General features: G+C 39.7%; 1 protein-coding gene across 1 annotated transcript; it reads left to right on the plus strand.

Moving 5' to 3' along the window:
• The first annotated feature begins 6157 nt into the window (after nt 1-6157).
• On the plus strand, nt 6158-13658 carry LOC310999630 (uncharacterized protein). Its single transcript, XM_083990144.1, has 3 exons — nt 6158-6467; nt 7002-7223; nt 12523-13658. The coding sequence occupies exons 1-3, from the start codon at nt 6321-6323 to the stop codon at nt 12679-12681; spliced, it is 528 nt and encodes a 175-aa protein (XP_083846270.1). The 5' UTR covers nt 6158-6320; the 3' UTR covers nt 12682-13658.
• Nucleotides 13659-15387: the final 1729 nt, after the last annotated feature.

The raw sequence follows: 15387 nt of genomic DNA on the forward strand, positions 1-15387 counted from the left end.
CATTTTCTCTCTGCAGATGTTTTGATTAAGAGTCTTACCTTACTGTCTCTCAGTTTGTTTCTCGTGTGAAATGTGATATTTTTTATCATGTAGCTGTGGTAGCTGCACCATTTTGGTCTTTCGTTTTTCTTTTTCTTTTTCAACATTTAACATACAGACATTTCAAGTAATGACAGCACACACAGGTTTTTGTTTTCATATTTAGATGATGTTCTTTTAGATATTTTTAACATTCTGTCCTTAACCATTGGACAGAATAAAAACCATTTTTCCTCGCTTTAATTTTGTTTTCCTTTTTTTTTTTGCATAGATCCGGAGAGGTCTATACCCAGAAAGCCGTGCTGAAGTCCTCTTATTCAGTGGCAAGCAGGAGGTTGAGGGGGCAACTGGTTGGTCCTGGAGGGGCCTGTTTTCTTTTTAGGGCACATTTTTATTCTATCATTTGGCAATTTAAGATAACTTTTTTTGTGTGTGTTTGTTTGGTACAATCTTCTAAATTAAATTACTTAGGTTTTCTTTCTCCTTTTTTGAAAAGAACGGCAACTTTTGTATCTGTATTACAGTATTACATGTGCCTTCTGCTGTTCTGTCTTCACTACAGTTCTACTCACAAACATGGAAATTTCAGCCAAATATTTCTAACCTTTATAAATAGCATGAAGTCAGGAAGCATGGAAACCCTCTGTTGATTTCCCTTTAAGAACCGGAGGAGAGATAGAGCCAGAGAGGAGGAGGAGACAATTGTGCAGTGGTCTCCAATCTTTGTGGGAAAGTGGTTTGTTTTCCATTATTGTCCAATGTGGCTGCATCATGAGGGAGCTGGAAGAACTTGGAGAGATGGAGCAAGAAGAGAGAGAGAGAGAAAGAGAGAGAGGGACACAGACCTGTGTGTGTGTGTGTGTGTGCGTGTGTGCTTGCGTCACCTTTGCAGTTTATAACTGGAAAGATAAACAGTGAAGGAGGCAGAGACGGAAATGAGATAAAGAGGAAATATGAGACTGGGAGACGGAGGGAGGGGGGGCTGGAGATGCAGAGCTTCTTGGATTCGTCCCATCTGACATTTTTCCTCTGGCATTTCAGCCACAATGCACAAGAGAAATTGATTCAGTGTATTTGGAGGCAAAGCTGTTGTTGAGGTCAAGGCTTTTCTGCAGAGAAAAATAATGTGCCTCTTTGTAAATGTCTCGAAAATAACACTTTTTCTTTTCTTTTCTTTTTTTTTTTTTTTACAGTTTGACCAAGATGAGAGGTGGAGCATTGCAATCCTGAACACTAGACTAGAGGATCCAAACAAGTGAAACTTTTGTCTCTGGTGCCATGCCCCTCCTCTCCTCTGCAGGGGCATCATCAAGGGTTTCTTTGTTGTCCTCACAGTGCAGCTCCACACTATAACCTGAGGGGGCTCTAACATGATGTTAGGAAGCCATGATGATTAAGTACTTTCTGCAAATCAACATCAATGAGTAGGGCAGGGAGATTACATTAGAGATGAAATAATTGACATTTAAACATTTGGCGTTTTTAAATACTAGCCCACTATTTCTTACACACACATGAAAAAATAGGCTGCGGTTGTTCCAGTATTTGAACTAATGCATATTACAAAACTTTGAAATGTTTAATAATGTATACAACTCAAACACAAATCCCTCTTGTCCACAAGGCCAGTAATTGTTTCACTATACAGTAGCTGCAATTTAACAATTTCCTGCCATCATTTTTGGCAGCATGAGCTCATTTCCTGTTGCTCACAATACTATTCATAACCAGTAGCCATGAACATGTGAGGGCTCCCTGACACTAGTGGGTTGTCCAATATCTACTTTTCCATCCTCAGATGTTTTTTTCTTTTTCATTTTTCATCTTCAAACAAATGTGATTCGTACAGGTGCACTCTGAATGCGAGCATGACTACAGCCATTTAAAACTACCCAGCTCACCAACATTAATGAAGCATTTCTGGAGCATTGTATCATGTTGCACTTCCACTTTTGGAGATTCGGGTCCTAAATGCAGGCAGCTGTGCGTTGCACCACGGAGAACAATATAAAAAGCAGACACCTGATGCCTGCCAGTCAACGTGGCTTGTCTGTATGAATAGCATTACAGGAAATAGAAATACACCAACACAATACACAACAGGCATGAAATTATATCATAACAAAAGTGAAGGTTCCTGGCTCGAATTTCAAGTATGCACCTGTGTATTCTCAGTTACTTTTGAAAGTACAGTGAAGTACTCAACTGAAACGCAGCTGCACCCACAGTTCATGTAAATATTTGTTCAACAAGGTTTCCTCAGTTAAATTTGACTATAACTACCTACCTGCAGCAGGATGGCACTGCTTGTCTTAATGCATGTGCTTGAGGTTTGAGCGTGTGCAGAACGGCATAACCACACAAACCCTTTCATCTGAACATTTCACACAAGTCAAACTTTACCTCCACGTGTCGCTTGAGACTGAAAAAAACTGAAGTGACTGAGCCAAAGAGGTCTGTAAACACAACACTAACTGACATTTTATCATGTTTAATCATGCACGTCAGCAGACAGTGGCCTATTTACACAGTCACCAGATATTCAACAACAACAGCATTCATGACATGGACATGATACTGGATTTTGATTTCTTATTGGCTGCTGACCTCGTTGCTAACGTTGACTGTGCCAGATATATTAGATAACCTATATAGATAGGGTTGAGCTGCCTGCTACAGACGGAAATAAGGCTGACTGTTGTGGAGTGCTTAAAAGCACTAAGAGGCTCCAGTGAGGTCAGGTGGGAAAATGTTTTATGAGCAACCAGTTTTACATTATACATAGCTGCTTGATCCATTACGACTACAAAATATTGATTTGTGCAGCTTCAATTTGAAACAAGCAGCTCACTCATCATTGAGTCAATGCAATGTCTGGTCTGTCACAGTAAGTGTTTGGATACATCCAGAGTCTCAGCCAAATAAATAACAACATGTAATGTCTTTTGTTTTGTCCTGAAGGCCAAACACCAGGCACAAGTTCCCCTCCCACCCCGTGGTGGGCCTCACCATAGAAAGCCATGTTGTAATAAATCCCAGATGGGGCAGTTTAAACACCGCCCCCGTGGATGGGTGGTGTTCAGCCCACATAAACAACAGCAGGGTGGGGGATGTTTTTGTCAAGGTGTCATGAAATGTTCCAGCAAATGGTTAAAGTGAAGCTTATAGTGTTGGATGAAAGACGGACCACAACAGGAAGGAACACGTGACTGCGTGAAGTTGAATTGTGTCATTCCTAAATTACATACATCTGTGCTAGATTCGTGAATTGTTAATGTGAATGCATTTCTAAGCAGTTCAGTTAAGAGCTGTGTGTTCTACTTTGTGGAAACAAGTTATTACAACATACACAAAAAAAGTTCAACAGTCTTTATAGCTGTCTGTTTGAGCCACACTGAGCCACAACAGCCTCGTAAAATGATGTGAATAGTTTGAGTCTGGAGTAGGACTGTTGGGACTCAGGATGTTTATCTTAATTAATCCAGAGATCCAACAAACTCAACCCTCCAAGCTCTCAGTTTGTATGCTGTCTCTACCAGATGTGGAGCTGTGAATCTTGTGTGGGTCTACCACTAACTAGCACCTGTCTGCAGATTTCAAGCTAATGTGCTGTCACTGCGAACGCTGCAGATGCATTGGTGAGCTGACAGACTGCTCCAATACCCTCATTATGTGGTGCAAGTTTTTGTCATTTTGCATTTGCCAAGGAAAAGAAATCCCTTGTACACAGTTTTATGACAGATATTGTGTTTACAACTCAGACTGTAATGTGCCCTTTACAAGGCAGTAAGAGTGTAACTCAAATTCTGGATTTTGTGAGTCTAAATCAAAATGGGAGATCATAAAATGTTACCATGTTGAATTAACAGGCTACGCTTGTTCCATCCTCTTTCATCAACTCTATTCATCTCTGCTCTGTGGGACTTTCTCACCAGTATCACCCCCCTGCTCTGTCCTCACAGTGACTCAGAGGCTCAGAGAGACATCTGACAACAGACAGCCCCACTCACACATGGGCGTATGTTCTGGCTGCCGGCAAAGTCGATAAAAGAACATCAAATGCAATTAATGCATCGATGCATCAGCCAGTGTAATATGATTTAAGAACACTGGCTATGGAGCATGTCTGCGTTTGCTTCTCGTTCTCTTCTCTCTTGAATTGACTGGTGTAGGGAACGAATTACATTTATATTTTATAAAAGTTACCAAAAGTTCACTAAGAATCTGTGAAGAAAGGTTTAAACTAAACTCATTATTACTCTGTTGCTGATTCACCTTCATTTAAAGATAACTTGATTACTTCAATAAATGTTTTTCTTTAAGCATATTTTATGTTTTTTTTTTTTTACTTTGCCAAAGTCTCAAAGTTTCATCAAATGAAACTTAGCTGAAGTTCAGTTAGACAGGTTATCTCTATTTCATCCTGCCATTCTCAATTGTCGGTTTTTGATGTGAGGTATTGTGTTTTATCCATGTGTTAACTCAATTCTCTAGAAAAAAAAATAGGAAAGAGACTGTTTTTCTATTATGAGGTTAGGATTATATGATGTTTTGCATTGATTTTATATTATTACTACTATATTCCTCTATGTTCAACTTTTCCTTAGTAGACTATGTGTCAGTGTTGTCTCTCCAGCATATAGGACTATCACATAAGTATAGATAGAAGTCAGGCCAAGTGCAGTAAGATATGGGCCACAGATCTGTCATGGGCTGGTGTCGGATAAGGTGACAGGACAGTCGTTTCTTTGTTCCCTTGGAGGTTCACTGCTGTTCAGGGGAATCACTGACACTCTGCTTATGTAAGTGCAAATTCCAATGTGCAATATATAATTTCACACACCACATTTTGATGCGTCTGTTAGTGATGATATTCATGCAGTTTCCACAACAATACACACAGGGACAGGCCCGTTGACAGGGGGGGGCAACCGGGTATGCTGTCCCCGGGCCTCAGGACCATAGGGGCCCCTGGATGACCCTTAATTTATTTTACTTTACATTCACATATATAGGGGGGGGGGGGCCTATGATGGTGTCTTGTCCCTGGGCCCCAGCAAGTCTGTTGACAGCCCTGCACAGGGATGTTCTGTATAATGGAGATGTGGTGGAGTAAGAGTGGAAGTATGATTTGATGGCAGTTTGTTTCTCATTAAAGGCCCTCAACCACACTCACACAGGCGTTTAGTTTTCACCAGCCACTGTAAACACATTCACCATTCATTCTCGCAATCATGAATGCAAATATCTCTGACCAAAGGGATGTGTGTGTGTGTGTGTGTGTGTGTGTGTGTGTGTGTGTGTGTGTGTGTGTGTGTGTGTGTGTGTGTGTGTAACATATACCAAAAACTAAACTTGCATTGTAAATAAGCAACTGTTTGCTAAGCACAACTCATGTCAATACACTCAGGTGTTTTGTTGTTTCAGCTGCAAAAGGTTACTGTGCCCTAATAGTAAAACTATTTAGGCTATTTGTGGTTACCCAGTTTGTCTGTTTCTCATCTCTGTATGTTACATCAGGTAATGTCTGCCAGCAAAGGGTCCAGCCAAGTGAATAAAAATAAACATATCCAGTGAAGCTAACCTGCTCCCAAAAAACAAAAAACAAAAAAACCCTGAGGTAATGTTAGTCAATACAGGTCATTTCTCCTCCTCACGGTTCATACTCAAGAGTTGACTGAACCAACTCTTGAACAGACAACTGGATCGAGTAGTATTTCTGACCTAAAGCTCATTAGCTCAGAGTTGAAAGTTTGTTAAACCTGCAATGTGACACTCCCCAATTACAGTATGAACAACCCGCGGCGCCTCCCTCTGCATCTATTGGCTCAGGCTGCTACATCAAGTTAGAGTAATTAGCCTACCGGAAATAGTATCAATTCGCTCAAAGAAAATAAATGCCCAAAGATATATATATAAAAAAGGAAATGTATTGAAGATCATTTCAATGATTTTTCTCCTTTAGAAAAAGAAGAATTTTAATCACATTTCATGAGATAAAGCTTGAGCAGTCTACAGCAGTTTCATGAAATCTCGCCCTAAGACGATTTCGAATCGTGCTTTTAATTTGAAATCTGCGGTAGCGACTTCCGGTATATTCTTCCTGACTTGACTTTAAATGAGAAAATTTCATCGAATTTTCAGAAGGAAAAACTCTGCAGGTCCACGACTGCCATTCACCTCTAATCGCTCCAGATAAAACACGTGAAACAGGGAGATTTATCCTTTGGACCGAAAGTTTTCTACAAATTCTACCATCGACTGACCTTTTTTTCCCCACCATGGACCCCAGTAAGTCTGCGAGCGCTCCTCCACAGGATTACCCCTATGAGAAGACCTCAATGGGCCAGGTTCCCCCGGCCTACTATGATAACCCTCCGCAGCCTGGGTATCCTCAACCCGGCCCGGGATACCCACCACAGCCCCAGGTAAACAAACCCCGACAAATATCGCTAATTAATATTCATTTAAATTATCTGCAGCTCTAGGCTACTTAGCTATTTAAAACTGCAAAGCAATTTTCTTCGAAATAGTTTGGACCCCGCCCTTCCGATGAGTGACCACTTATTTTATGACGTCCCTATTGAAGTCGCCTCTTAACATCACTGAAATAACCTAAAATGATGTGAACTTGGATTGCATCAAGACATAATTAAATGAACCAAAATAAAGATAATACAAAAATGTGCCTTCATTTAAAAAATAAATAAATAAATAAAATGTGGGAATGTGGGAATTTCATAGCTCTGATCCTCTGTCCCCTGAATATCCCTAACTTAAACACTTTGTGATTGTTTCATCACAGTTTCCTGTTGCGAGATCTGTAACACACGCACGAGCACACTTTTCTTTTTCTTTTTTTTGCAACCGTTAAGTTTCGTTTCACCTGACCATGAGTTGTGTTTCGTGTGTGTGTGTGTGTGTGTGTGTGTGTGTGTGTGTGTGTGTGTGTGGCCTTGCAGGGCTTTGGACCTCCACCACCATATGGAGGGCAGGTTCCTCAGCCCCAGTATCCCATGGGTCAGTACCCACCACAGCAGGCCACGGTCCAAGTCCAGCCCACAGTGTACGTGACCCGGAGCCCACTGGCCGAGCCTGTCAACGACTACCTGTGTTACTCCATCTTCACCTTGCTGTGCTGCTGCCTGCCTCTGGGCATCGCTGCCCTCATCTACTCCATCTCAGTGAGTTCCAGTCATTTGTACAAAGTTCACACATGATATTAATCAGTAACAGCAGACTAACACAGAACAGGACCTCTCTTTGCTTAATAATAATAATAATAATAATAATAATAATAATAATAAAGATCCAGGTCTGTATTTTCCTGATGTTATCCCCATGAATAAGCAGGTGCACTGCTGTTCTTAGTAAAGTGCTCAAATGAGTGTAAAAATTGTCACAAATGGTTACACCGAGCAAAGTTCACCCCGAATCAGCTTCAAATCATTTAATGTCAATGAGAAACTGCCTCCGTCACGAGTGTTGTGCTTTAACAAATAACACTTGCTGAAGACAATGGGACACTATTTAAAATGAAATGAAAGAAAATGTGGTCAGCTAAATCATAGCAGCTAAGCATTGATGAAATGAGTTCTGCTTTGAGGAGTTCAACACTCGATCACTAGTTTCATTTCCCGTCCTTGTGAATCATTAATGAGGAGCAGCTGAATCAAGTGCAGGTTCTGCGAGAGAGACACTGAACACAATGGCAACCACAAACGTGAGAAAGACGTGTGGTGGTTCTGGATGCTGTTAGTTCAGACGTCAAAAACGACTTGATTTTATATTTTAATATCAATGTGATCCCATCATAATTCTCCTCATCTGTGGATACATGGTCTTTTGTTGGTCCATGCCAGAGATTTTAGACTTGATTGTCCACAGCAGCAAACTCTAATCTTATTTTAAATCTGTGTTTTGCTCATGAGTACTTGAGTTAGTTTATAAATGTTGATCTTTTAGTGAAGTTTATTTACATGATTTTATTAGTATAAGAAATTGTAGTGATAGCACGTTCTCCCCTGTTGGTCTGAAAGTTCCCATGATCGTCACGTTTCTTCTTCTCCAAAGCAAATTACAGAAGTGAAAATAGACAATCAATGAGTGTGTTTTACACCCTGTGACTCACAGGAGTTGTAATGTAAGGAAAGTGCACAAAAGTTGGCTGATTGTTTCCTTGAGGTCGTCTGTTAACCACAGAGTGGAAAATCCTGTCTGCCACTTCCTTCACAACCATGTCAGTAAAATGTCAAATCCAAAATTTATTGGGCTCCAAAAAAAATGTAAAGAGTTACTGGCACACATGGAAAATTTTTGAATTTGCCTTGAAACTGATTTTAAATTTGGGTTTAAATTGTTCACTGGAAAAAATATACATTACAAGTTGTTTGCAGCTTGATCTTGTGATCTTGTTTAGTTCAGTTCAGTTAAACTTTGTTATCTCACAGAGGAAAACTTATTTTGCTGAGGCAGTAGTAGTCACAAGGACAGTATTAACAATACATAGGAAGATAACACACACACAAAAAAGTAAAACCATCAAAAAACACCAACTCAGGTTAAAAAAACAATAGAAAATCTGTTTTAATACGTAAAGTGCATCACATAAGTAAAGTGCAAATTCATTGCACAGATTGCACTTGGGATGAAGGAGCATTGTACCTTTTTGTTCTGGCACTAGGGACCCTGTATCATGGACCCCTGTATGCTGTGTAAGTACTACTCCTCCAGTCAGTATCCAGGCTGTGTCTATATCAGCGTGTGGAATGCTGACGAACAGCTAACTGTGGCTAATCTGCCATAGCAGCATGGTTTGAACTATTTTTAAACTTAGCCCAGTCTCTCCAGTGTTAAAGAGTTGAAAGCGACGCACATGACTATGGTTATACTGCTCTTAATTCAACAGTCCCCACCGTTTATGTATATATACAGAGTAAAGTACATTAAAGAGGAGGCAGCCATTTATGGACAGTAGGTCATCTGATTAGTGTCATGAATATGTTGGCGTCCGCCTCCAAGACTTTACAGTAACAGATACAGGATGAGGCACTAAGCAGCAGGACTGAGCTGACTCCACCCTGCCACAGGGAAATGTAAATCAAACATCTACTTAGCTCGTGTGAACCTGCTAGGATATTTACGGGACACATACAACAAACACATAGAATAGAATAGAATAGAATAGAATAGAATAGAATAGAATAGGTACTTTATTGTCATTCAAGTACTGTCAGTTGCGCCGTTTACATGAGAGCTTTAATTCCGAATTAAAAAACATCATGTAAACATGGTAAGTGTGCATAGAACGAAATTTCGTTTCACTGACTCTTGGCACAAAAAAAATAAAAAAATAAAAAACAAGTTGGTTTGGTACGAGAAGGTTGGTATTTTTTTTATCCATCTAAAAAAATCGGAATCAAGCCACTCATCTTCCCCATATCAGTATTTTTGAACAAAGAGTTACACACTGCCAGTGCTAAAAAAACAAAGGCTTCCTTTTTTAATCAGCGCTTTAATTGGAAAAATAATTGTGCACAATTGTGCATAATTATGCGTATAAATTCAGCTGTTGTTGGAGTATTCATGGCGCAGGAACCTGTGTTGTTACTGATGCTGTTTTTAGTCGCACGCGAGCAGCTCTGCAAGGCTGCAATGAGTTACTGTTAAGAAAACATGAACTTCAGCACATAGACACTTCTGTAAGATGATGTGAACAAGCCTTACTCAGTATGTTACCAGTAAGCAGACGATCCAGTCTCTGAAGTCCAGAATCTCAACTGTCTGCAGCGTAAGTGATGAGAAACCCTAATTAGTCTTCCCCTTCAATCATATGAGATGTTGCTGGTCATATCCTGTGGAGATAATTTCATGAATAAGATTGCAAACACTGTAAGCAAGGGGACTTTCACATAATTATCTGATATTTAAGCCCAAACACCAGATCTGTCAGGTTGTTCATGCAGTCGGACCTGTGGATCAGACATGGCAAGATCAAACATGTCCCCCAAAAGATTAGAAAGAGAAGTTAAGCTTAAGCTCACTTGAGTTAAACCTGATGGAGAACTCCACTGTGACTTTTTGATGTTTTTACTGGAATTACTCTGCCCTTCCCAGTGTTTTCCTCTCTTTCAACACTTCCTGTACTCAACAGTTACTCAACCTGACCACCAATCCTCTTCCTCTACAGAAAATCACATGGTTTTTGGATTCGGCAATGAGAAAATTTCCTCAGCCAGACCTCTGTGCTTCTTCCCTGTCACTTCCGTCTCTTCATCTCACTTGCTTGCTTTCTGTGAACACATCCGAACAACTAGAACTCATCATAACATACTGTACATTCTCGTCATCAGTTTGCTTCAGATCCCATGATGGCATCTAAATTTGAATTTATGAAATGACCTTTTGTGGGGTCTGCTGTAACATTGCCTTGTAGAGTCATGTGTTGGAAGAGGAGGCTGAAACGCACACATGGAAACAATTCAAATCAAGAACAGTCCCATTCCTTTGGACATCCTTTTTGTCAGATTGTAGCTGCATGGATGATAAACATAGCAGCCTTGAAACTGAACATGGGTGAATGTCTGGAAGTCACTTATCTGAGGTATTGTGCTGTTGCCCCCCCCCCCCCTCCCAAAAAAAATTGAGGATAATTAAATTATATTTGCAGTGGGCAAGGACAAATAGAGAATAGTAAAGCTGTGTACATACAGTTAGGGCGTACAGGCTGCTGTGTGCATAGCTATAACAGAAGTGTTTTCCATGATGCATTTACCGCTACAGAACCTCTGAGTGTCTGCCGGTAGATAAGGCTAACAATATAAACGGTAATCTAACTCAGACCTGAGGTGTCGGCTGGTTGGAGTTAATAAAGGTTCAGGTTAACGGTTTGAATTTTAGCCTACCTGTCACGTTCATCATAGTATTTTAGTGTGTTTACTAGGGTTGCAAAGGGGTGGGAAATTTCCAGTAAATTTCCGGAAACTTTCCAGAAACTTTCCATGGGAAGTTAAGATGGGGAATTTTGGAAATATTCCAAATTGGAAACTTTCCATGGGAATTATGGGAATTTATGGGAATTATGGAATTGTATGGGAATTATTGGGAATTTATGGGAATTAACTGGAAATTGGGGGTAATTAATTTAGACAAAATGGATCATATCCAAACATAAATGTAAATATTTTGTTTTGTCATACGCAGACATCCATGCAAAATAATATAATTAAAAAACATGACATTTCAACAGATTTATTTTGTGAGTAGAATTTTATCAAGTTTTAATTCTTGTATGAACAATCAATTATTTTACTGAACCACAAAAACATGAATGTTGAGTAAAATATTACTCACCCTCACCAATCAATTTTGTAAATTTCGGATTTATTCCCGTTTATTCCCATATATTCCCATTAATTCCCATATATTCCCGTTAATTCCCATATATTCCCATTAATTCCCATGGAAAGTTTCCAACTTTGAAAGTTCCCGGAATTTTGCAACCCTAGTGTTTACAGATGCAAATATTATTGAATTGCAAATCTTAAATATCTCTGTTATAAATATATATAATATTCTCATCACAGTCTACCCAGTTGTGGCCCATATGTAGTGGTGCGAGTTTGAAACAGAAAATTAGACATATAAGAATCACAATCCACACTCTGACCCCTGTTAGCTCTTTAGTTTTCTTCTTTTCTTTTCTTTCCTTTATTTTATTTTCTATTTGTTAAACCTCACCGCCACTCTCAAAACAAAAAAACACAACAGGTTTATAGACCATATCAAAGCAAAACCCCACATGCACCAACCTGCAAGAACATCAGTGGTAATTCCCCTATAGAAACATGACGTATCTTGTGGTTGTTGGGCCTTTCTGTTCATACCATTTTGTAAATGCTCTTGCAAGTGCATGACCAAATTAGGTCAGTGCAAGGACCTTCTGTCCACAAACAGTTCCTGCTACTTTTGTTTTGAATAGCATTCCACTCAGGTGTGGGAGGAAGAGTGGAACTGGGATTTGATGAAGACCGGTCTCTCGGGGAAGGCTCGCAGCTACCTCACACTTCAAACAGGAAAAATATGTTAGGGTCCGAAAGGGTTCATAGTGTCTGTATTCAACTAGTTAAAAAAGGTTCTTATATGCAAGGCATGGTGTAATAACAACAACAACAAGACTCGTAACTGAGAATATCTGTGACTGACTGACTGACCATAGTTCCACCATTGGTCACCCATATGTCATGTGACTGAGTTGGAGATTGCCCATTGGCTGTTTTTGCTTTCAAAATGAATTGCCACAAACAGTTTTTGTCACAGAAGTGTGACATTAGAGACTAAATAAAAACACAACATTCAAATTCTTAGCAACTGAAAGGAATATAAGTTAGACATTTGTTGTTATATTGTGTTTTGTTGCTGTTTTTTTTTTTTTTTTACCTCACCCGTATACATTTGTATTTACATTTTGTTTGTCACCATCAGGCTCGTGAAGCCAACCATGCTGGGGACCGGATGACTGCAGAGCGGAGCAGCAGGATGGCCAGGACGCTGAACCATGTGGGCCTGGGACTCGGTATCGGTGTCGTTGTTTTGTTCATTGTCTACTTTGTGATTGTGGCAGTTGTCGTCGGCGGCCAGTAAATCTGCAGCAGTGCCTTTCCTACATATGTAATCCCCATACATTACATCAGGTAATGAGACTAGATCAGGAACATCACTGGCCATCAAGAGTTTCTATTGGATTGATTTGTAAAGCTGACGTCACCTGGCTGGCTAAAAGACCTTTGAAAAGTGTTGGATTATTATTCAAAGTATTTGGCCACATACTGTAAAGAGAAAAAGTTATTTACATGTAATCTATTACTCTCACTGTAGAGAGTAGCCACTACAGCTTTCCAAAGATTCATGTTTCACTGATTTTGTGTTTGAGATTTGCTTTCTATGTTATCACATATCAGAAATGTATGTGTGTGTGGTTTTTTTTTTAATGAAGTATATTTTTCTACTTTGTTGCATTATGAGTTCAGTCTTGGTCTAGTGCTGCTTCGCCACACAAACAGCCTTTTAATATTATCCAAAAGATTTTTACACATTGAGTTCAGATAACTGTCACATCTGCAATTGAAAGAGATTTGCCTGACAACCCGATGGGAGAAGTGCAGCTTCTGCTTCGACACAACTGCTGGCTGTACATTTGCGCTAATGCCCTCTAACCTTGTTTGACGTATGCTAGTAAAGAGTAGCATTTGAAAAGTGAAATAACGTTGGCATTGTGAAGCTCCAGCTGAACAAGAGAAGAAAAACAGACAGCGGGTCAGTGATGTGAGAGGGAGGGGCTTTCCTTTATTCCAGCTGAAAAGGAATGCACCGCTTCTCACAAAATCAGCTCAAACTTCAGTAACACGCTACGGTGGAGCCAACATGGCTGACACACACAGTCAGCTGCTCACTGGTGCTGGCTAAGTGTTATCATAACATGTGTTATTATTATGTTAGCAGCCAGGGTGTCGTTTGTCATCTAATGTCTGTATGTTCTCTTTTCAAGTGAAGCTGAAAAGAAATATGCTTCTGTATTCCAAATTTATTCATAAATAAAGTTCAGTATATTGAGAGAAAAACCATGAGCTGTCTAGTTTATTGGCATCATGTTTATCCGCCCGGTTGAAGGAGCAATTATCTGCTGCTGCACAGCTTAACTCTTTGACTGCCAAAGACGAGTTATCCTGTCTTTGGGAAGCCAAGTGTAGATTGCCAAAGACAAAATAACTAATCTTAGGTGTTTTTTAATTGCAACGTCATGCTGAATGTCTTGCCCTACTCCTCTGTGAAGACCAGACTTGTATCCTCAAAATAAAGTGCAGAAAAACACATGAGCTGTCTAGTTTATTGGCATCATGTTGATCTGCCCAGTTGAAGGAGCAATTATTTGCTGCTGCACAGCTGAATTAGGAACTGTGCAACAGGTAAAACAGTATTAACTGTGTAATTGTACAAAGTATTTACCAATTAATTTAACAATATTGATGCTGCATGTTATAATCCTATCATTTCTATCACATATTGCTTTTGTATGGTCTGTAAAAGGTACAGTAGGAGACCTCAGACCTGTGGGTGGTTGAGGGGCGTTGCGACTTGACTGTGCTGAAATTGAAAACAAGCTTTTGTTTTCAGTAGAAGCATGTTTAGAGTGCAGACACTGTGGTCACCTCTGTGGTTCTACTGTCAATACAGAATCTTTTTTCCCATGCTGAGACACATGGCGGTTGTGTCAGAAAGCATTGAACAATGGGTCTTGGCTTCCTGCAAGTAACGGATTTGATGAAATATCAATACATTCAACAGTCATTTTGAGTTACTGGAAGTGATCTCAGCCAGAGTTGATGTTTGTCTGTTCCATCATCATCCTCCCACATCACCCCCTCCCTCGTCTCCTCCCCGCTCGGCCCTCCCCAACATATCTATTACAGTATCTCACTCACGCTATGCTTTCTTATCCCATTCTTCTTTTTTCATCCCTCCCACGCCTTTGCCTGGCATTGGGTTGTGTGTCTGGCTGCTGCAACCACCATTTATCCTGTTCTTATGAAAGTAACAGCTCTCCAACACTTGGAGGGGAATTCTTCAGATTTAGTACAAACTTTGATTCGGATAAAAAGGATTAAGTGGTTAGAAACTGGTCAACCGTCAAGGTTACTTACACATTTTGGGCAATAACTTGAATTTGCACGCAGTGGTAAGCAGAGGGATACAATCTAGGTTGCGAATGATTGTTGTTCTTTGTGAATAACATTGTTTTGCTGCTTGTTTGCTCTCCAGTGTGAAATTACAAGTTTGACCAGGGATCTGAGTCATCTGTATTAATTCACACTAATTCACAATGTTTCAGTTTTCTTAATTAGTTCAACATAAATAAGTTTTAAATTAAAAGATACTGAAATTGTTTTAAAATAGTATTCTGCCTAACTTTTACAGATACCAGTGTGTGATAATCCATAATCTTTCTCTGACATTGACTATAGTCAAAATATTTCAGAATTACTGCTACGAGATTTTTATTTAAATTCCCCCAAAAATGTGGTAATGAGTTGGAATGAAGTTGACCTAAAAGGATTAATGACAATTACAGCGCAATACTTTTACATTTCAGTCAAATAGATAATAAAGTTGCATAGTCAACAGGAAACAGTATGAAGTCTAGTGCTGCTTCAGTCTTCTCCCTGTTCCTAGACATCAGGCTAGAATTTGAAAAGTAAATTAGTAATAAAGTAATGGTATCATTAGCTTAATCTAATACTGGTTTCTCTTCATTCACTATGTGCTTATCTACAGCCGTCATCCATCACCACT

The sequence above is a fragment of the Trachurus trachurus genome (assembly GCF_905171665.1).
Source record: "Trachurus trachurus genome assembly, chromosome: 16".
NCBI lineage: Eukaryota > Metazoa > Chordata > Actinopteri > Carangiformes > Carangidae > Trachurus > Trachurus trachurus.

Excerpts from the sequence above, each read along its gene's own strand:
- LOC310999630 (XM_083990144.1), top strand. The coding sequence starts at position 6,321 with ATGGACCCCAGTAAGTCTGCGAGCGCTCCTCCACAGGATTACCCCTAT. Across the intron at positions 6,468-7,001 it reads GATACCCACCACAGCCCCAG|GGCTTTGGACCTCCACCACC; the intron begins GTAAACAAACCC and ends GTGGCCTTGCAG. Across the intron at positions 7,224-12,522 it reads CCCTCATCTACTCCATCTCA|GCTCGTGAAGCCAACCATGC; the intron begins GTGAGTTCCAGT and ends TGTCACCATCAG.